This window comes from Pongo pygmaeus, chromosome 20, assembly GCF_028885625.2.
Source record: "Pongo pygmaeus isolate AG05252 chromosome 20, NHGRI_mPonPyg2-v2.0_pri, whole genome shotgun sequence".
Taxonomy (NCBI): Eukaryota; Metazoa; Chordata; class Mammalia; order Primates; family Hominidae; genus Pongo; species Pongo pygmaeus.
In genome coordinates this window covers 13,054,433-13,074,284 of record NC_072393.2, presented here as the reverse complement: position 1 = coordinate 13,074,284, position 19,852 = coordinate 13,054,433, and the positions used below count along the sequence as shown (strand labels likewise).

At 52.4% G+C, this 19,852-nt stretch overlaps 2 protein-coding genes across 8 annotated transcripts in view; one reads left to right on the top strand and one right to left on the bottom strand.

The window, feature by feature from the left end:
• Positions 1-1,949, bottom strand: part of MAST1 (microtubule associated serine/threonine kinase 1) — a 40,881-nt gene extending 38,932 nt beyond the window's left edge. For both annotated transcript variants that reach the window (XM_054464130.2, XM_054464132.2), the window contains exon 1: positions 1,823-1,949. In XM_054464130.2, coding sequence (XP_054320105.1) covers positions 1,823-1,861 — 39 coding nt within the window. In that variant the 5' untranslated portion in view covers positions 1,862-1,949. The remainder of the gene's footprint in view (positions 1-1,822) is intronic.
• RTBDN (retbindin) lies at positions 400-10,652 on the top strand. 6 transcript variants are annotated; one of them, XM_063657938.1, is made up of 7 exons: positions 400-745; positions 984-1,045; positions 5,809-5,995; positions 6,856-6,940; positions 7,042-7,152; positions 9,252-9,348; positions 10,197-10,652. In XM_063657938.1, the coding sequence occupies exons 1-7, from the start codon at positions 730-732 to the stop codon at positions 10,422-10,424; spliced, it is 786 nt and encodes a 261-aa protein (XP_063514008.1). In that variant the 5' UTR covers positions 400-729; the 3' UTR covers positions 10,425-10,652. The 6 variants fall into 6 exon arrangements, with proteins under 6 accessions (XP_063514008.1, XP_054320177.2, XP_054320175.1 ...); XM_054464202.2 differs by having other exon boundaries at positions 9,455-10,652; XM_054464200.2 differs by lacking the exons at positions 400-745; positions 984-1,045 and adding an exon at positions 1,232-1,340 and having other exon boundaries at positions 5,821-5,995.
• The last annotated feature ends 9,200 nt before the right edge of the window (positions 10,653-19,852 follow it).

Sequence of the window (19,852 nt, the reverse complement as noted above, 5' to 3'; positions counted from 1 at the left end):
TTGGGCCACTGCACTCCAGCCTGGGCAACAGAGCGAGACTCCGTTTCAAAAAAAAAAAAAAAAAAAGAGCCTAGCTGCACACAGGGGACCCTCGGGCGCTCAGCAGTGATGCGACAGTTCCTAAGAGGATGCACTAACGTATGTGGGTGTATCCAGGCAGCGAAGTGGTTAATCCCGCCAGAAGGGAAGCGGTGGGGACAGGACTCCGACAGGGGTCGCCGTACCCAGAGCACGCCTGGGGTTGAGTGGGTGAGTGGGTGAGTGGAAGCATTCCGCGTTGGGGGCGGTGTCTCGAGCGGGAGTCTAAAGTCCCGCGTGGCGCTGAGCCAATGAGAGTTGACGCCGGCCCGGAGGGCGGGGACACACCGTGCAGGCCCCGCCCCTTTCCTCCCTTTTCTCAGAAACCCGACGGCGCGGACCCAACCTGGCTGCTGCAATACTTGCTCTAACTTTGCCGCAGCTGCCTCCCTTCTCTCGGAACCCACTCTCCTAACCCACCCCCGAGAGGGGGAGAGAATGTGGGAGCACTTCAGAGAGGCCTAGGCTCCGGAGATCGGGCCATCTGGGCTCTGAAAGTAAATTAGTTTTCCAACTGATGTCTGGCTCCGGCGTTACCCAGACGCCTGGAAGGTCCTTCCTGCAGTCTGATCACCATTTTTCCTGCTGCACTGACCAATCAGCTCCCCTTGGCCTTCAACCTCGGGAATGATGGATTAGGGGGGTCTAGAAATGGACGAAGCCCTAGGTGAGGGTTTGAATCCTCTTTTCCCAAGATTCAGGCTGGGGATGGAGCCTGAGTCTGGCCCCATTCTTGGCTTTATTTAAACTCCAGATTACCAAGCCTGGGGCTGAGCCCCAAGGAGGCTCAGAAGGGCCAGACCCCAGGCAGGGCCTTGGGGCACAGATATCATCACCTTCCCCTCTGGGATGTTTGGGACCGGACCTCCGTATTAACCCTGAACTTCCGTACTAACCCCCCTCAGAAACGCAGCTGAAGACGAGCAGAGGACGCTTCTCGGCTACAGAATCCCTCCCCACCTTGGAGGTAGGAGCTCCTGACACCTGAGTTTGTCCCCGCCTTCCCCACACTGCACAGCGATCCTCAGTGTCCCACTCCGTGCAGTGGACGCACGCTTTCTGCGCCTGCGCAGCCAGGAGACCAGCATCTTCTAAGGCTGCAAGGAGCTAAAAATCGCTCCCGCCCACCCACAAGCTGGGCTGGACTTGAGGATCGCGGTGGGGGGCGGATGTTGTAGTGGAGGAGGTGGAATGAAGAGTGAGAAAGCTGTCTAGGTGCCTGTCCAATTAGGGCAGTAGGAAGAATCCTGGTGGCCAGGCAGGTGCGTGGGGGACGCAGGGCGTCCTATGCCTTGGGAGGGGCCTCCTGGGGTGGTGAGGGGCGAGGTTGCCGCACAAACATGTTTACGCCTCCAGCGGCGCCGATGGACCCGAGGGGCATGAGCCCTAGGGCAATAACTTTGCTCTGCGCCCCCTCACCCCCAGCCTGGCGAGGAGCCAGGGCGATGACTTCGGCCTCAGCCCCATCCCCCTAGGGCGGGCCAGGCGCCCCTCAGGCGATCCTCGAGGGGGAGCGCTAGGCTGCAACCCTCCGGCAGCTCCCTGGATCGCCGGGCGGCGCCTGAGGGGCGGGGTCCCCTGCGCGGCGGGACGCGCGGCCACAGCGTTCCCCGTGGTTAGCGTCCCGAGCCCATGGGTGGGGGCGTCCCGGCTGACCCTGGTGCAAGTTCTCCCGCCTCCTGCCCGGCCCCGCCCCAGGGCGCCGACCCCTTCCTCTCCACCCGGGGCCCAGGCAGCCGCGTACCTGCAGCCTCCGGCGGCGGATGAGGCCCGAATCGTCCATGGCGGCAGCGGCGGCGACTTCGGCCCGGGGAGGGAGGAGGGAGGTAGCGGCGGCGGGAGGAGGGATGAGGGAGGGAGTGAGAAGCCGCGGGGACCGCGGCGGCGGCGGCGGCGGCGGCGGCGGCGGCGGCTGAGGGGAGGGGTGGCGGAGGCGGAGCGAAGTGGGGCGGGCCCGGCGCCGTCACTGCGTCTGGGCGCCCAAGCCCGGGCTCAGCCCCCGCTGCCCGCGCTGGGGGGGGAAGGGGCGGGCGGGGGGGCGGAGCCTTCTGGTGCCCCCATGGGAGCCAAGCTGCCGAGAGACCCCTATAAAAAGAGACATCCCAGGGGAGAGATATTCTCAGGGGGTAGAACCCCCAGTCAAGAAACACCCCAAAGGAAGCCTTCTCCCTGAGATACATTCCCTCTACATTCATCCCCCAGAGACCCCCTTGGTGAGACACATTCCCAGGGGGAGATAGTTTCCACAGGGACGCCCTGTCCAATCAAGAACTCCCCCAACCCTGAAAATCATTCCTAATAGATATGGTCCCTGAGAGGTGACTTTCCTCTCAAAAGCCATCCCCCTCCCCACGGAAGAGGCATTCCCCGAATAGAAAGATCCCAGGAGTAACAATTCCCGTGGAGAGGATACCCCCAATCAGAGACCCCTAAAAGCCATATCCTCTGTGGGAAAGTGTCCCCACCCACGAGACCTCTACAGCTCCAGGAGAGATGTCATGCTTACAGAGAAACATTTTCACTGAGGAGACCCGTCTTCACAGGAGATGCAACCTCAGAAAAACATGTGCATACATATTATGCCCCCCCCCCCACCTGCCCCGCAGTCAGAGCCTCCTCAGGGAACCCTGCAGCCCCTCTAGCGACCCCTCCCTCACGGTCAGGATTAAGGAGCCAGCCCAGGCCGTCTGTATTTATAGGAGCGATTAGCTGGTAGTTGGAGAGGGGGCAGTTAAAGCGCTTTTCAGCTCCCTCGCCGCTCCTCCATGTTCACACAGGTGAGGCCAAACCCACCATGCTTCCCGAAGTTGGAAAGGAGAGTGTCCGAGCCCTCCGAACTCCCAGTCTTGGCACTGGGGGACAGAAGGGCTTCCCAAGGGGTGGTGGCCAGTATCTGGCCCCAAGGTCCCGGAGGGCGCGGTCGCCGGGTAAGAGCGACCCCTGCTGGACGACGGGGGCGACGGCGAGGCTGGGTCCGGGTATTCCCCAGGAGCTTGTCGCCTCAAGTCCGCGCCTTTGCCTGGGTTATCTCTGTCTGTCTCTGTATATGTTTGTCGGCACATTTGTGTCGCCGTCTCGCTGAGTCCCTTGCTGGCACATCTCTCCGTCCATGGCCCGGACTCCGCCCCTGGCGACCTATCTCACGATGGCGACCGCGGGAGCTCTCCTTGGTGCTGGTCTCGCGCGCTCCTGTCCGCGGTGCTGAAATCCAAGCGCAGGGTCGGGGGCTGAGATTAGGGAAGGAGAAAGGGTGCGGAGGCTCTGGCGTGAGGCATGGCCCAGAGACTGAACAGATCTGACCCACAAGCATCCTGGACCACCTCAACATGGACCAGGGGAAAGCTAGGTCCGGCAGGTCTTGCTTACTGAGGCCTCCAGCACATCACTGGGTGTACACAGAAGGACCCAGAGACGATATCTACTGATTTGTTCACTTACCACATATTGAGCACCTACTGTGTGCAACGTAGTGTTTTGGGATCTGGGAGGGAATACAGCAATAAAAGAGAGACAAAAGCCTCTCTTGCCCTGAGATGAGAGGCACACAAACACTCACAGTCACATATTCAGCAAACACAGACACACAAACATTTATTCGAACATACTCTGCAAACATATACTCCAAAAACACAGACCCACACATTCTGCAAATTAACACACATACAAACACATACTCAGCAAATGCAGACACATGCAAACATCCACAAATACAGATACACACAAACTCACATCTGCAGCCATACAAACACATATTTAGGAAACACAAGACATACACACAGTCATCCAATGCAAACACACACAAACAACACATATAAACACTCAAGCAATGGAAGCACAGTCACATAGTTCCAAAACCAAGGGATGTCCAGTTGCACACAAATTATCATCTAAAACAGACAAATTATTCTCCCAACACAACACATAGACACACACACCCATACCCTCTGCAGGGATGTTTTTCTCATCTGATTCTCCCCCTGGAATGTCAGCTCTATGAAACTTGAGATTTTTGTGTCTTTTATTTTGAGTTTTTGTTTGTTTGTTTGTTTTTGAGACAGAGTTTCACTCTGTTGCCCAGGCTGGAGTGCAGTGGAACAATCTTGATTCACTGCAACCTCTGCTTCCCAAGTTCAAACTATTTTCATGCCTCAGCCTCCTGAACTGCTGAGATTACAAGCATGTGCCACCATGCCCAGCTAATTTTTTTGATTATTTTTAGTAGAGATGGGGTTTCACCATGTTGGCCAGCCTGGTTTCAAACTCCTGGGCTCAAACGATCCTTCTACTTCAGCTTCCCAATGTGCTGGGATTACAGGTGTGAACCACCATGCCTGGCTGAAATTTTCATGTCTTGTTCACTACTGCATCCCCAGAATCTAGCACACAGTAGGTGCTCAATAAATGTCTGTTGAATGAATGGATGAGTTAAAGGAGTGTTCACAAGCAACACACATTCACAGAAACTTCAGAAGGACATATAATGTGTGCACACAAACACATCCTGCTCAGCACATGACATTTCTTCGCTCATTCATGGTCAACATTCATGGTCAAAAACCTTTATCCACTGACTTCCAACATTTTTGCAGGGACACTAACCCAATGCTACATTTCCCCTTCTCACATTTATTAAGATCCTGTTTTATTCAACTGCACACACATGGCTTGGGACACACAATCCTCCCCCAGATTCTGAACGTATACACAAACACACACACACACACACACACAGCCTCTCCACCAAGAAACACACATAAACATAACCTAATACAACAAACACACACATACATGCTCAACACACAGCCACACAAACAAAAGACACAGGTGCCTGGGAACACACACAGGCTGTAGGCCACACAAACACACCTTCCTCACACACACACATACACTCCCCACATATATAGATACAGAGCTTAAGCCACAAGCTCAACATAAAAACAAACACAAGGATATATACACACCGGCCCCAAGTCGGCCAGCCTTTGGTCAGCGGGAGCGTGGGCGGGATGGTGGGAGGTCCCGCCCCTGCATTAAGCCACCCCCCTTTCAGCAGCCAGTTTCCTGGACTGGATCCTGAGGTGTCTTAGCAGCCTCTAGACCCCAATCCAGCCAACAGGTGAGGGGCTGAACGCGGGGAGGCAGGAAGGGGACAGTCTTGTCTCCACAGACCGCTAGCTGTCCCTGCCTTGGGACTTTGGGCCCCAGTGACAGAACCTGAGCCCTGCCACACCAGCCTTGGTCTCAAAGGCCCAGCTCTGGGTGGCCCCTAAGCCGATTGTGGGCCGAGAGAAGGTGACCCAGAGAAGGGCCGGCAGGGAGCGAGAGAGGGAGGAGGGAGGCCGCATAGAAGAGAGGGAGGAATTACTGAACAGGAGAGGGGGATTGGAAGACCTAGGGAGGTCCCCTTCGTTCTGAGAAAAGAAGGGGTCTCTTGAGGACTAAAAAGGTGGGAGATCCTGCTGGATGGGAGGAGGGCCACTGTTGTCTAAGCTTGGTTGGGGTGGCACTGAAGGGACAGAGAGGACATGGTTCTGATGGGAGGGGGGCTCCTAGCTCGGAGGCAGGCCCTGATGGTCTCCTGGGATTTGAATGTCCTTGGCCACTGCCCCAGCCTCCTCCTCAGCTGCACTTTCCCTACTCTGCCTGGCACTGCTTCTTGGGTATGCATTGGGTGGGTGCCACCCTAAGCTCACAGAAAGGGATGGCTGAACCCCACCCTATGCCTGCCAGCTCTTATCTCAGGTGGACATGGACTGCAGGGTCCACATGCGACCCATCGGCCTGACCTGGGTCCTGCAACTGACCCTGGCATGGATCCTGCTAGAAGCCTGTGGAGGGAGCCGCCCACTCCAAGCCAGGTCCCAGCGACACCATGGGCTGGCAGCTGATCTGGGCAAAGGCAAGCTGCACCTGGCAGGTGAGCACCCCAGACCCTGCCTCACCACCAACACCCAAAATCCCACACCTGCCCTGCCACGGCAATGTTAGAATTTCCTTATGAGAGGGGCCTAGCATGGCCACCAAGGTAGGAGGCACGGATAGTGCTGAAGAATGGTGTATAAGAATTAGACTGCCTGGGTTCAAATCCCAACTCTGCCACTTTGTAGCTGTGTGATCCTGAGGAAGTCATTTAACCTCTCTAGGTCTCACATGGACCCCCAAAAAGAGAGAAATAACAAACATACCTCGCAGAGCTGTTGTTAAGATTAAGCATATGAGCATATGAGCAGGGCTCGGTGGCTCACGCCTATAATCCCAGCACTTTGGGAGGCTGCAGTGGGCAGATCATTTGAGGTCAGGAATTTGAGACCAGCCTGGCCAGCATGGTGAAACCCCTGTCTCTACTAACAATACAAAAATTAGCTGGACGAGGTGGCATGCGCCTGAAATCCCAGCTACTTGGGAGGCTTACGCATGAGAATTGTTTGAACCTGGGAGGTGGAAGTTGCAGTGAGCCAAGATGGCACCACTGCACTCCAGCCTGGGCGACAGAGCGAGACTCTGTCTCAAAAGAAAAAAAGAAAAAAAAAGGAAAAGGATTAAGCATATGTGTCACTACCAGGCACATGACAAGTAAGTTGATTATTATAAACAAGAAATGATTATTACTACTTGAAGCTGCATTTGCACTCCAAAGGAAGGGTCTTAAGTTACAGTTACGGGTTTGTGAGGATTGATGTAATTGGGGTCTCCCTTGTCCAGGGGATCCCCAGGCCTCAGTTCCCAAACCTTACCTGAATATCCAAGACCCTGGCTCACAGGGTTCCCCTTTGCCAGGACCTTGTTGTCCCTCAGAGATGGACACAACAGAGACATCGGGCCCTGGGAACCATCCAGAACGCTGTGGAGTGCCGAGCCCCGAGTGAGTACAGCACCCTCCACCGTTTTCTCGCATACTTTGCCCATTGCCCAGGAACTCCCTCGGGTCCTGACCCATCCGACCCTATCTCTCCCGATGTCCAGGTGCGAATCCTTCCTGGAACACCTCCAACGTGCCCTTCGCAGTCGCTTCCGCCTGCGGCTATTGGGGGTACGCCAGGCACAGCCGCTCTGCGAGGAGCTCTGCCAGGCCTGGTAGGAGACACAGGGGCAAGGGGCGTGGGTTGCGACTTGGGCGGGGGAGAGGGCGGAGCCTGCAGTTTGCTTGGCCTTCTGTGAAAAGGGGAGTGGCCTCCAACAGGGCCAAGGTTTAAGAGATGCAGCTTAATGTTTAGAGCCCAGGTGGAAAGGGGCAAGGCATGAGAAGCCCCCAGCTTTTAAGAAACCTGCCATACGGCGATGCGGCTTTTCATAGCCCTGCGATTTCTTTTCTTTTCTTTGTTTCTTTTTTTTGAGATGGAGTCTCACTGGGTCACCTAGGCTGGAGTGCAGTGGCGCAATCTCGGCTCACTTCAACCTCCATTTCCCGGGTTCAAGCGATTCTCCTGCCTCAGCCTCCTGAGTAGCTGGGGTTACAGGCGCACACCACCATGCCCGGCTAATTTTTGTATTTTTAGTACAGATGAGGTTTGCTATGTTGGTCAGGCTGGTCTCAAACTCCTGACTTCATGATCTGCCTGCCTCAGCCTCCCAAAGTGCTGAGATTACAGGCGTGAGCCACTGCGCCCGGCCTTTTTTTCTTTTTTTTTTTTTTTGAGATGGAGTTTTGCTCTTGTCGCCCAGGCTGGAGTGCAGTGACACGATCTCAGCTCACTGCAACCTCAGCCTCCTGGGTTCAAGTGATTCTCCCGCTTCAGCATCCCTAGTAGCTGAGATTACATGCTTCTGCCACCACGCCCGGCTAAGTTTTGTATTTAGTAGAGATGGTGTTTCACCATGTTGGCCAAGCTGGTCTCAAACTCCTGACCTAGGTGATCCGCCTGCCTTGGCCTCCCAAAGTGCTGGGATTACAGGGGTGAGCCACCATGCCCAGCCAGGCCCTGAGATTTCTTAAGGAGTGAGTCCTCTTGACTGAAAAGATAGGCCGGGCACGGTGGCTCACGCCTGTAATCCCAGGACTTTGAGAGGCCGAGGTGGGTGGATCACGAGGTCAGGAGATTGAGAACATCCTGGCTAACACAGTGAAACCCCGTCTCTACTAAAAATACAAAAAATTAGCTGGGCGTGGTGATAGGCCCCTGTAGTCCCAGCTGCTCAGGAGGCTGAGGCAGGAGAATGGCATGAACCCATGTGGCGGAGATTGCATTGAACCGAGATCGCGCCACTGCATTCCAGCCTGGGCTACAAAGCGAGACTCTGTCTCAAAAAAAAAAAAAAAAGAAAAAGAAAAAAAAGAAAAGATAAGGTAAAAGGGTGGGCGCCTGTAATCTCAGTCGTTTGAGAGGTCAAGGCAGGAGGACTGGTTGAGGCCAGGAGTTCAAGATCAGCCTGGGCAACATGGCAAGACCCAGTCTCAACAAAAACTTAAAAAATTAATTAGACATGGGCCAGACGCAGTGGCTCACGCTTGTAATCCCAGCACTTTGGGAGGCCAAGGTGGGCGGATCCCCTGAGGTCAGGAGTTTCAGAGAAGCTTGGCCAACATGGCGAAACACTGTCTCTACTAACAACACAAAAATGAGCCAGGCGTGGTGGTGGGCGCCTGTAATCCCAGCTACTCGGGAGGCTGAGGCAGGAGAATTGTTTGAACCTGGGAGGCAGAGGTTGCAGGGAGCAGAGACTGGGCCACTGCACTCCAGCCTGGATAATAGAGCAGGACTCCATTTCAAAAAAAAAAAAAAAAAAAAAATTAATCGGACATGATGGTGCACGCCTGTAGTCCCAGGTACTTGAGACACCGAGGTGGAAAGATTGCTCCAGCCTGGGAGGTCAAAGCTGCCATAAGCCATGCTTGCGCCACTACACTCCAGCTTGAGTCACAGAGCAAGACCCTGTCTCAAAAATAAATAAAAGGAAAATGAAAGAGTGGGAAAATATGAGGGACTGGCCTGTAACTAATGGTCTGAGGTCTGTAGGGACAAGGCCAGTTGTGACGTGGCCTAGAGTATGGAAAGATCTGATAGAATATGGGGTGGGGTGAAATCTGGAGAGATGGGGTTAGCAGGGGAGTGGTTCTAAGAGGTGGGGCCTGGATCCGAGGCGGGGGCATATAATGAACACAGTCTAGAAGAGCCACAATCCCGCTGGAATGTAACTACAAAGGCTTTACCCACCTCTCCACTCGCCATCTCTAGGTTCGCCAACTGCGAAGATGATATTACCTGTGGCCCGACTTGGCTCCCACTCTCAGAAAAAAGGGGCTGTGAGCCCAGCTGCCTTACCTATGGACAGGTGAGGGTGGGGCAGAAGGTGAAGGGAAGAGACTGAGATCCTCCCCACCAAGTTCTTTATTTATTTATTTTTTTTTCTGAGACGGAGTTTCATTCTTGTCGCCCAGGCTGGAGTGCAGTGGCACGATCTCAGCTCCATGCAACCTCCGCCTCCGGGGTTCAAGTGATTCTCCTGCCCCAGCCTCCCGAATAGCTGGGATTTCAGGCACATGCCACCACGCCCAGCTAACTTTTGTATTTTTAGTAGAGTCAGCGTTTCACCACGTTGGCCAGGCTGGTTTCGAACTCCTGACCTCAGGTGATCCGCCCGCCTTGGCCTCCCAAGTGTTGGGATTACAGGTGTGAGCCACCGCCCCCGGCCCCCACCAAGTTCTTTCTTACCGTGTCTAGACCCCAGAGACCGGATTTGCACTCCCCAGGTCCCTGCTCCCACCCTTCCCTAGCCCAACCTCCTACTGGGTTGTGCCCTTTGACCCCAAAAGCTCTCTAAGTCCAGATTTGCCCTTCCCAAGAAACCATTCCTGCTCTGGGTCCATCCACAGTTTACCCTGGAGGACCCAGAAGCCCAGTCACCCTCTACAAAACCCCAGCCTTGATACAGACCTCTCTGCGCGCCCCCCCACTGCCCCAACCCTGATTCGTCCCGCTAGGGCCCAGTAAGAACATTCACCCTCCCCAAGGACCTGCCCCCACTCTGGTCCCGCACATAGACTCCCAGGTCGCTCTGACCACAATCCCTAAGGAATTTACACATTTTTCCCTTCCCAAGGCCACGCCCCTGGGAGAAAGAACATGCCCCCCACGTCTCTGGACTCCGCCCACTAGGGCCTTAACTCCACTTTTTCCTAGACCTTCGCAGACGGGACGGACCTTTGTCGCTCGGCTCTGGGCCACGCCCTACCGGTGGCCGCTCCTGGAGCCCGTCACTGCTTCAACATCTCCATCTCCGCGCTACCTCGTCCCAGACCAGGACGACGGGCCCGGGAATCTCCCTCCCGGCCTTCCCGCAGCCCTCGCACCTCCATCCTGGACGCTGCGGGCAGCGGGAGTGGCAGTGGAAGCGGCAGCGGCCCCTAGCGGACGCGTGGCCCTCAGTTGGGGGAGCGTCCCTTCCCCCAGCCCCGCCCCTCAGGACACCCAGAACCCCACCCCTCGTCCTCTCGGCCTTCTGTAATAGTTTTGAGGTATCTGTCCCTCCTCCCTGGAGCTCCAGAGACCCATCCCTCTCCAGGTTATCCCAGAAATGACCCAACTCTCTCTCTCACTTTTCCCTCTCCCCTTTGAATAAAGTCGCCAGCTAGAGCACGTGACGTGTGTGGCTGCTTCTTGGGGAAATAAGTGGGAAGGAGAATTGCCAGAAAGTAACAGATGTCTCACGTCTAATCCTCAGATCCTAGAAGTAGTGACTGATTCATACTAGAGTGTAAATGATGGATAGCTTGTGCCCTAGAGCAGTCAACATAACTGGGAACACCCAGTTGTTGGAAATGGAGAGGGGGTCAGAACAGGGGCTGACAAGGGCAGGAGGGGTTCCTTCCCACTGTGTGCCACCAGGGCTGCCAAGAAGCTGCCTAACTTGTATAGGCCTCAAGACACACTTCAAGGCCAGGTGCAGAGGCTCATGCCTGTAATCCCAGCAATTTGAGAGGCCGAGGTGGTTAGATTGCTTGAGCCCAGGAGTTCAAGACCAGGCTTGGCAATACAGTGAGAACCTGTCTCTACAAAAAAAAAAAAAAAAAAAAAAAAAAAAAAGAAAAAGAAAGAGAGAAAGAAAAAAGAAAAAGAAAAAGAATATTTTTAATTGGCCCAGTGTAGTTACGCGTGCCTGTATTCCTACCTGCTCAGCAGGCTGAGGCAGGAGGATCGCTTGAGCTCAGTTCAGGGCTGCAGTGAGCCATTATCACACCACTGTACTCTAGCCTGGGTGACACAGTGAGAGCCTCTCTCTCAAAAAAAAATAATAATAATAAGACATGCAGACACAGAATACCAAGCTGGCCCTGGTAGTATGTGCTGTACTTCCAACTACTTGGGAGGCTGAGGTAAGAAGATCACTCTATCCCAGAACATTGAGGCTACAGTAAGCTATAATCCTGCCACTGCACTCCAGCCTGGGCAAAAGCCAGACCCCAACTTTTTATTTATTTATTTATTTTTGAGAGGGAGTTTCGCTCTTGTTGCCCAGGTTGGATTGCAATGGCAGGATCTCAGCTCACTGCAACCTCCACCTCCCGGGTTCCAGTGATTCTCCTGCCTCAGCCTCCCTAGTAGCTGGGATTACAGGCACCTGCCACCAAGCCCAGCTAATTTTTTGTATTTTTAGTAGAGACGGGGTTTCACCATGTTGGCCAGGCTGGTCTCAAACTCCTGACCTCGTGATCCGCCTGCCTCGGCCTCCCAAAGTGCTAAGATTACATGCATGAGCCACCACGCCTGGCCTTTTTTTTTTTTTTTTTTTTTGAGACAGAGTCTAGCTTTGTCTCCCAGGCTGAAGTATAGTGGTGCATCTTGGCTTACTGCAACCTCAACCTCCTGGGTTCAAGTGATTCTCCAGCCTCAGCCTCCAGAGTAGCTGGGATTGCAGGCACACACCACCACATCTGGCTAATTTTTGTATTTTTAGTAGAGATGGGGTTTCGCCACGTTGGCCAGACTGGTCTCGAATTCCTGACCTCAGGTGATCCACCCGCCTCGGCCTCCCAAAGTGCTGGGATTACAGACATCAATCATCATGCCTGTCCAAGACCCCATATTATACATATACAGACTACAGAGTTTGGTGGGAATGACCCCATGTAGCGTCCACCTGTGTTCACAACCCAGCTCTACCACTTACTTTTGCTGTAACTTCAGTTTCATACGTTGCCCAGATTGAGCCTTGGTTTCTTCATTTTTTTTTTTTTTTTTTTGAGATGGAGTCTCACTCTGTCGCCCAGGCTGGAGTGCAGTGGCGCCATCTCTGCTCACTGCAAGCTCCGCCTCCCGGGTTCATGCCATTCTCCTGCCTCAGCCTCTCCTAGTAGCTGGGACTACAGGCGCCCGCCACCACACCCGGCTAATTTTTTGTATTTTTAGTAGAGATGGGGTTTCACCGTGGTTTCGATCTCCTGACCTCATGATCCGCCCGCCTCGGCCTCCCAAAGTGCTGGGATTACAAGCGTGAGCCACTGCGCCTGGCCTCTTCATCTTTAAAAATGGGAATGTGGGCCGGGCGTGGTGTCTCATGCCTATAATCTCAGCACTTTGGGAGGCCGAGGCAGGCGGTTCGTTCACTTGAGGCCAGGAGTTCGAGACCAGCCTGGCCAACATGGCGAAACTCCGTCTCTACCAAAAATACAAAAATTAGCCAGGCGGCCAGGCGAGATGGCTCATGCCTGTAATCCCAGCACTTTGGGAGGCCAAAGCGGGCGGATCACGAGATCAGGAGTTCAAGACCAGCATGACCAACATGGAGAAACCCCATCTCTACTAAAAAATACAAAAATTAGCCAGTCATGGTGGGGCGCACCTGTAATCCCAGCTACTCAGGAGGCTGAGGCAGAAGAATCCCTTGAACCTGGGAGGTGGAGGATGCAGTGAGCAGAGAATGTGCCATTGCACTCCAGCCTGGGTGACAGAGCAAGACTCTGTCTCAAAAAAAAAAAAAAAAAAAAATTAGCCAGGCATGGTGGCACATGCCTGTAATCCCAGTTTCTTGGGAGACTGAGGTGCGATAATCACTTGAACCCAGGAGGTGGAGGTTGTGGTGACCTGAGACAGTACCACTGCACTGCAGCCTGGGTAACAGGGTGAGACCTTGTCTCAAAAAGAAAAATTAAAATAAATAAAACAGAAATGCGTTCCTTTCACAGGATTGAGAAAGGAGAATTCAGTGAGTTAGTGCAAGTTTTTCTGCATATCTAACACTGCATACCAAGCAACTCCAATATAGTGATAAAAAAAAAAGTCACTAGGCTGGGCGTGGTGGCTCATGCCTGTAAGCCCAGCACTTTGAGAGGCTGAAGCAGACAGATCACCAGGCCAGGAGATTGAGACCATCCTGGCTAACATGGTGAAAACCCATCTCTACTAAAAATACAAAAAATTAGCCAGGCATGGTGGCAGGCGCCTGTAGCGTAAACCTGGGAGGCAGAGGATTAGTCAGCTGAGATCACACTACTGCACTCCAGCCTGGGCGACAAAGTGAGACTCCATCTCAGAAAAAAAAAAAAAAAGAAAAAAAAAGTCATTATCGGCTGGGTGCGGTGGCTCATGCCTGTAAGCACAGCACATTGGGAGGCTGAGGCGCGCAGATCACCTGAGGTCAGGGGTTCAAGACCAGCCTGGCCAACATGGTGAAACCCTGTCTCTACTAAAAATAAAAAATTAGCCGGGCATGGTGGTGCACGCCTGTAATCCCAGCTACTCAGGAGGCTGAGGCTGGAGAATCACTTCAACCCAGGAGGCAGAGGTTGCAGTGAGCCAAGATCATGCCACTGCATCCCAACCTGGGTAACAGCCAGACTCCGTCTCAAAAAACAAACAAACAAACAAAAAAACAGCACTTTAGGAGGCCGAGGCAGGTGGATCACGAGGTCAGGAGTTCGAGACCAGCCTGACAAACATGGTGAAACTCCATCTATACTAAAAATACAGAAAATTAGCCGGGTATGGTGGCGCATGCCTGTAATCCCAGCTACTCAGGAAGCTGAGGCAGGATAATCGCTTGACCCAGGAAGCAGAGGTTTCAGTGAGCCGAGATCACGCCACTACACTCCAGCCTGGGCAACAGAGCGAGACACCATCTCAAAAAAAAAAAAAAAAAGTCACTATCTTTCATGGTTCTGGGGTTTGACTCGGTTCAGCTTGGCAGTTCTTCCTGAAGATCTGTCATGTACTTACAGACACAGTGGCTGGGGCTGGAATCACGTTGAAGTCTTCCTCGCTCACATATCTGGTAGCTGGTGTTGGCTGTTGCCTTGAACTTCTGCTGGGGCTGTTGGCCAGAATATCTGCACATGGCCTCTCTGTGGCTTGGGCTTCCTCTCAACATGGCAGCTACAGTCGAAGGGAAATATCCCAAGAGAGCAAGCCAGGTGGGATTTGTTTCAGTTCTGATGACTTAACCTTGGAACTCACACAGTGTGACATCTCTCACTTTCTTTTCACTACAGTGAGTCACTGAAGCCAGCTCATATTCAAGGAGAGGCATCATAGACTCCACCTCCAATGGGAGGGATGTCAAATAAAATGCTTAGAAAGTGTGGCACACAATTATCACTCAATGAATGTAGACACCGTCTATTATGATTGTTTCTTGTGGATGATGTTACATACTGGGTCACTGATGTTATAGACTGTGTTATTGTGACAAGGAGGAGGAACAAGCATTCAAGGAAGCAAAGCAAGTCTTTAAAGGATCTCCAGTCAGATAATCAAGCCATGGAGGACTTTCCAAGTGAAAGGCCTGGAGGTGTCATGTTCTGGGAACTCTGAGCTGACCAGGAAGCCTGGGATAGACCATGGGAGATGGGATCTGGTCCTGGAAGACACTGGATGCCAGGCAGAGGCACTTGAACCTCAGGATAGAGTGTGATGTACCAGGAACTGTGGCTCACACCTGTAATTCTAGCACTTTAGGAGGCTGAGGCAGACGAATTCTTTCAGGTCAGGAGTTCCAGACCAGCCTGGGCAACATGGCGAAACCCCATCTCTACTAAAAATTAAGAAAATTAGCCGGGCATGGTGGCACACACCTGTAGTCCCAGCTACTTGGGAGGCTGAAGGTGGGAGGATTGCTTGAGCCGGGAGGTGGAGGTTGCAGTGAGCCGTCATTGCACTGCTGCCCTCCAGCCGGGGCAACAGAGGGAGATGGTGTCTCAAAAAAAAAAAAAAAAAAAAAAGAGAGAGAGAGAGAAGGGAGGGTGTGATGCAAGGTTTGGCGGTTCGTGGCTATAGTCTCAGTTACTTGGGAGGCTGAGGTGACCGTATTGCTTGAGGCCAGGAGATCAGGAACAGCATGGGCACCATAGCCAGACCTCATCTCCAAAATAAAAAAAAAAAAAAAGTTAGGCTGGACAAAATGAGGCAGGACAGCTCACGCCTGTAATCCCAGCACTTTGGAAGGCTGAAGCAGGAGAACTGCTTGAAGCCAGGAGTTCAAAATCAGCCTGGGAAACATAGTAAGATCTCATCTCTACCAAAAAAAAAAAAAAACAAAAAACAAAAAAAATTAGCGAGGTGCAATGGTTTGTACCTGTAGTCCCACATACTCAGGACCTCATTTAGAAAAGGAAACATGTGAGAGCCATAGGTTTTTTGTTTGTTTATGTTTTTTGAGACGGAGTCTCGCTCTTGTCACCCAGGCTGGAGTGCAGTGTGGCACAATCTCGGCTCACTGTAACCTCTGCCTCCCAGGTTCGAGCTATTCTCCTGCCTCAGCCTCCTGACTAGCTAGGATTACAGGTGCATGCCACTATGCCTGGCTAATTTTTGTATTTTTAGTAGCGATGGGGTTTCACCATGTTGGCCAGGCTGGTCTTGAACTCCTGACCTCAGGTGATCCACCTGCCTCGGCCTCCCAAAGTGCTGGAATAACAGGCATGAGCCACCGTGCCCAGCCTTGTTTTTGTTTTTGTTTTTTTAAATAGGGTGGCGTATTTTGTATTTTTGGTACCACTTTGGCCAGGATAGTCTCCATCTCTTGAGCTCGTGATCCGCCCACCTCGGCCTCCCAAAGCGCTGGGATTACAGGCGTGAGCCACGGCGCCTGGCCTCTTGGGCCTTCTTGAAGCCAGGTCTCCCATTTCTAGGCCTCAACACGTGCCCAAAGCCTGGAACCCCCTCCATCCTCCAGTCACTTATTCCACCACATTCACCCCGCAGACCTCTGCCAGTCAGTTCCTCAGGCTCTGAGACTCCCAGATCAGAGCTGGATCCCCCATCATGCATTCCCAGGCACTCTAGCCTCCACTGTCCAAGGGCAGTTCTGGGATTCTGGCTGGCTGGTGCAGTACTGGCCTCTGCATCCTACAAAGAATTTGTGTGGAGTGGAGAAATGCTCTGTTGTGGGTTAAATGGGTCTCCTCCAATTCATATGTTCAAGTCCTAACCCCCAGTATGTGAAAACGTGACTGTGTTTGGAAAGAGCGTGTTTAAAGGGGTAAAGTAAAATGAGGTCATATTTGTGAGCTCTAACTCAATGACAATAAGAAATTAGGACACTTGGCCGGGCACTGTGTCTTATGCTTGTAATCTCAACAATTTGACACTTTGAGAGGCTGTGGTGGGAGGATCCTTTGGGCCCAGAGTTTGAGACCAAACTGGGCAACATAGCAAGACCCCCATCTCTATAAAAATTTTTTTTTCTTTGAGACGGATTCTTACTCTGTTGCCCAGATTGGAGTGCAATGGCACGATCTTGGCTCATTGCAACCTCCGCCTCCCAGGTTCAAGCAGTTCTGCCTCAGCCTCCTGAGTAGCTGGGATTACAGGCATCTGCCACCATGTCCAGCTAATTTTTTTATTTTTAGTAGAGACGGGGGTTTGCCATGTTGGCCAGGCTGATCTCAAACTCCCGACCTCAGGTGTTCTGCCTGCCTCAGATGCCCAAAGTCCTGGGATTACAGGCGTGAGCCACCATACCCAGCCCAAATTTTTTTTTTTTTTTTGGTAACTGAGTCTCTGACTATCGCCCAGGCTGGAGTGCAGTGGCGCAATCTTGGCTCACTGCAACCTCCACCACCTGGGTTCAAGCGATTCTCCTGCCTCACCCTCCCAAGTATGTGGGACGTGGGCGACAGAGTGAGAATCCATCTCAAGAAAAAAAAAAAAACTGTATGGGGGCCAGGAGTGTGGCTCACGCTTGTAATCCCAGCACTTGGGAGGCCGAGGTGGACATGGAGGTGCACATCTGTAATCCCAGTTACTTGAGAGGCTGAGGCAGGAGAATCACTAGAGCCCGGGAGGTGGAGGTTTCAATGAGCCAAGATTATGCCATTGCACTCCAGCCTGGGTGACAGAGTGAGACTCCATCTCAAGAACACAACATAGTGTTGGACTCCCAAAGTGCTAGGCCTCCTCTCACATAGGGAGGCCCCATCTCTATGAAATAAAAAACTTAGCTGAGCATAGTGATACATGCCTGCAGTGCTAGCTACTTGAAGGCCGAGGCAGGAGGGTCGCTTATCTCAGGAGTTTGAGGGCACAGTAAGTCAAGATTGCAACACTGCACTCCAGCCTGGGCAACAAAGCAAGACTCTGTCTCAAAAAAGAGAGCAGTGCAGGCGCAATGGCCCATGCCTGTAATCCCAAGAACTTTGGGAGGCTGAGATGGGAGGATCGCTTGAGCTCAGGAATTTGAGACACCAGTCTGGGCAACAGGGCAATCCCATCTCTACCAAATTTTATTTTATTTTATTTTATTTATTTATTTATTTATTTTTTGAGGCTCAGTCTCGAACTGTCACTCAGGCTGGACTGCAGTGGCACTATCTCGGCTCACTACAAGATCCGCCTCCCGGGTTCACGCCATTCTTCTGCCTCAGCCTCCAGAGTAGCTGGGACTACAGGCGCCCGCCACCATGCCCAGATAATTTTTTTGTATTTTTAGCAGAGATGGGGTTTCACCGTGTTAGCCAGGATGTTCTCGATCTCCTGACCTTGTGATCCACCCACCTTGGCCTCCCAAAGTGCTGGGATTACAGGCGTGAGCCACCGCGCCCAGCCATTTTTTTTTAATTGGCTGTGCGTGGTGGCATACCTGTAGTACCACAGGGCTGAGGTGGGAGGACCCTGTGAGCCCAGGCATTCGAAGCTTCAATGAGCCTAGATCACATGACAACACTTTGGCCTGGGTGACAGAGACCCTGTCTCAGAAAACAAAAACAGACTGGGCGCAGTGGTTTACACTTGTAATACCAGCACATTTGGAGACCGAGGCAGGTGGGTCACTTGAGGTCAGGAGTTTCAGACCAGCCTGGCCAACATGGTGAAACCCTGTCACTACTAAAAATACGAAAACCAGCTGGGCATGGTGTAGTCCCAGCTTTTCAGGAGGCTGAGGTGGGAGAATTGCTTGAACCTGGGAAGTGGGGGTTGCAGTGACCTAAGACTGTGCCACTGCACTCCAGCCTGGGTGACAGAACGAGACTGTCTCAAAACAAAACAAAACCAACAAAAACAGAACCAAAGAAAGAAGGGAGAACGTTTGAGAAGCTTCCATCCCAACCTGCCCCAAATCACTGGTGGGCTTATCTGTGCCTTCTAGGTCCTTCTGGAGAGAATGCAGCTTGTTCCAAACATTAATGCGCAGATACGCTTTTTTTTTTTGAGACATGGTCTTGCTCTGTCACCCATGCTGGAGCCTACCTCAACCTCCAGAAAAGCTGGGACTGCAGCCACACGCCACCCTGCCCGCCAAGATTTTTGTTTGGTTTGTGACCTTTCTTTATTTTTTCTTATCTTCCCCCATGCAGCCCAGCCAATTCTTTTTTTTTTTTTTTTTGAGACAGAGTTTTGCTCTTGTTACCCTACGTTGTCCAGACTGGTCAAGATCCTCCTGACTCGGCCTTCCAAAGCAGTAGGATTACACGTATGAGCCCCTGCGCCCAGCAACATCACGTATTTTACATATTAGAATACATCAGCCAGGTATGGTGGCTCACATATTGAGAGGCCACAGCGGGCAGATCACTTGAACCCAGGACTACAAGACCAGCCTGGGTGACATGATGAAACCTCATCCTACAAAAAATACAAAAATTAGTTGGGCATCGTGGCGTGTGCCTGGAATCTGAGCTACTCAGGAGGTTAAGGTGGGAGAATCGCTTGAACTCAGGAGGCGGAGGCTGCACTGAGCTGAGATCGCACCACTGCATCCAACCTGGGTGACAGAGTGAGATTCTGTCTCAAAAAATTTTTTAAATAAAAATAGGCAATGCATGGTGGCTCACACCTGTAATCCCAGCACTTTGGGAGGCTGAAGCAGATGGATCACGAGGTCAGAAGATTGAGACCATCATGGCTAACACGGTGAAACCCTGTTCCTACCAAAAACACAAAAAATTAGCCAGGCCTGGTGGCATGCGCCTCTAGTCCCAGCTACTCGGGAGGCTGAGGCAGGAGAACCATTTGAACCTGGGAGGCAGAGGTTACAGTGAGCTAAGATTGCGCCAATGCACTCCAGCCTGGGTGACAGAGCGAGACTCCGTCTCAAGAAAGAAAATTTAAAAATTTAAAAAAATTAAAAATGTAACTAAAGGACGGTGCAGTGGCTCATGCCTGTAATCCCAGCACTTTGGGAGGCTGAGGCAGGCAGATCACCTGAGGTCAGGAGGTAGAGAACAGCCTGACCAACATATAATGAAACCTTGTCTCTACTAAAAAATACAAAAATTAGGCCGGGCGCAGTGGCTCACACCTGTAATCCCAGCACTTTGAGAGGCCAAGGCGGGCAGATTGCCTGAGGTCAGCAGTTTAAGACCAGTCTGGCCAACGTGGTGAAACCCCGTCTCTACTAAAAATAC

Coding starts and splice junctions, on each gene's coding strand:
- RTBDN (XM_063657938.1), top strand. Junction 1,046..5,808: donor AATCCCTCCCCACCTTGGAG/GTAGGAGCTCCT, acceptor TATGCCTGCCAG/CTCTTATCTCAGGTGGACAT. Junction 5,996..6,855: donor AGGCAAGCTGCACCTGGCAG/GTGAGCACCCCA, acceptor CCCCTTTGCCAG/GACCTTGTTGTCCCTCAGAG.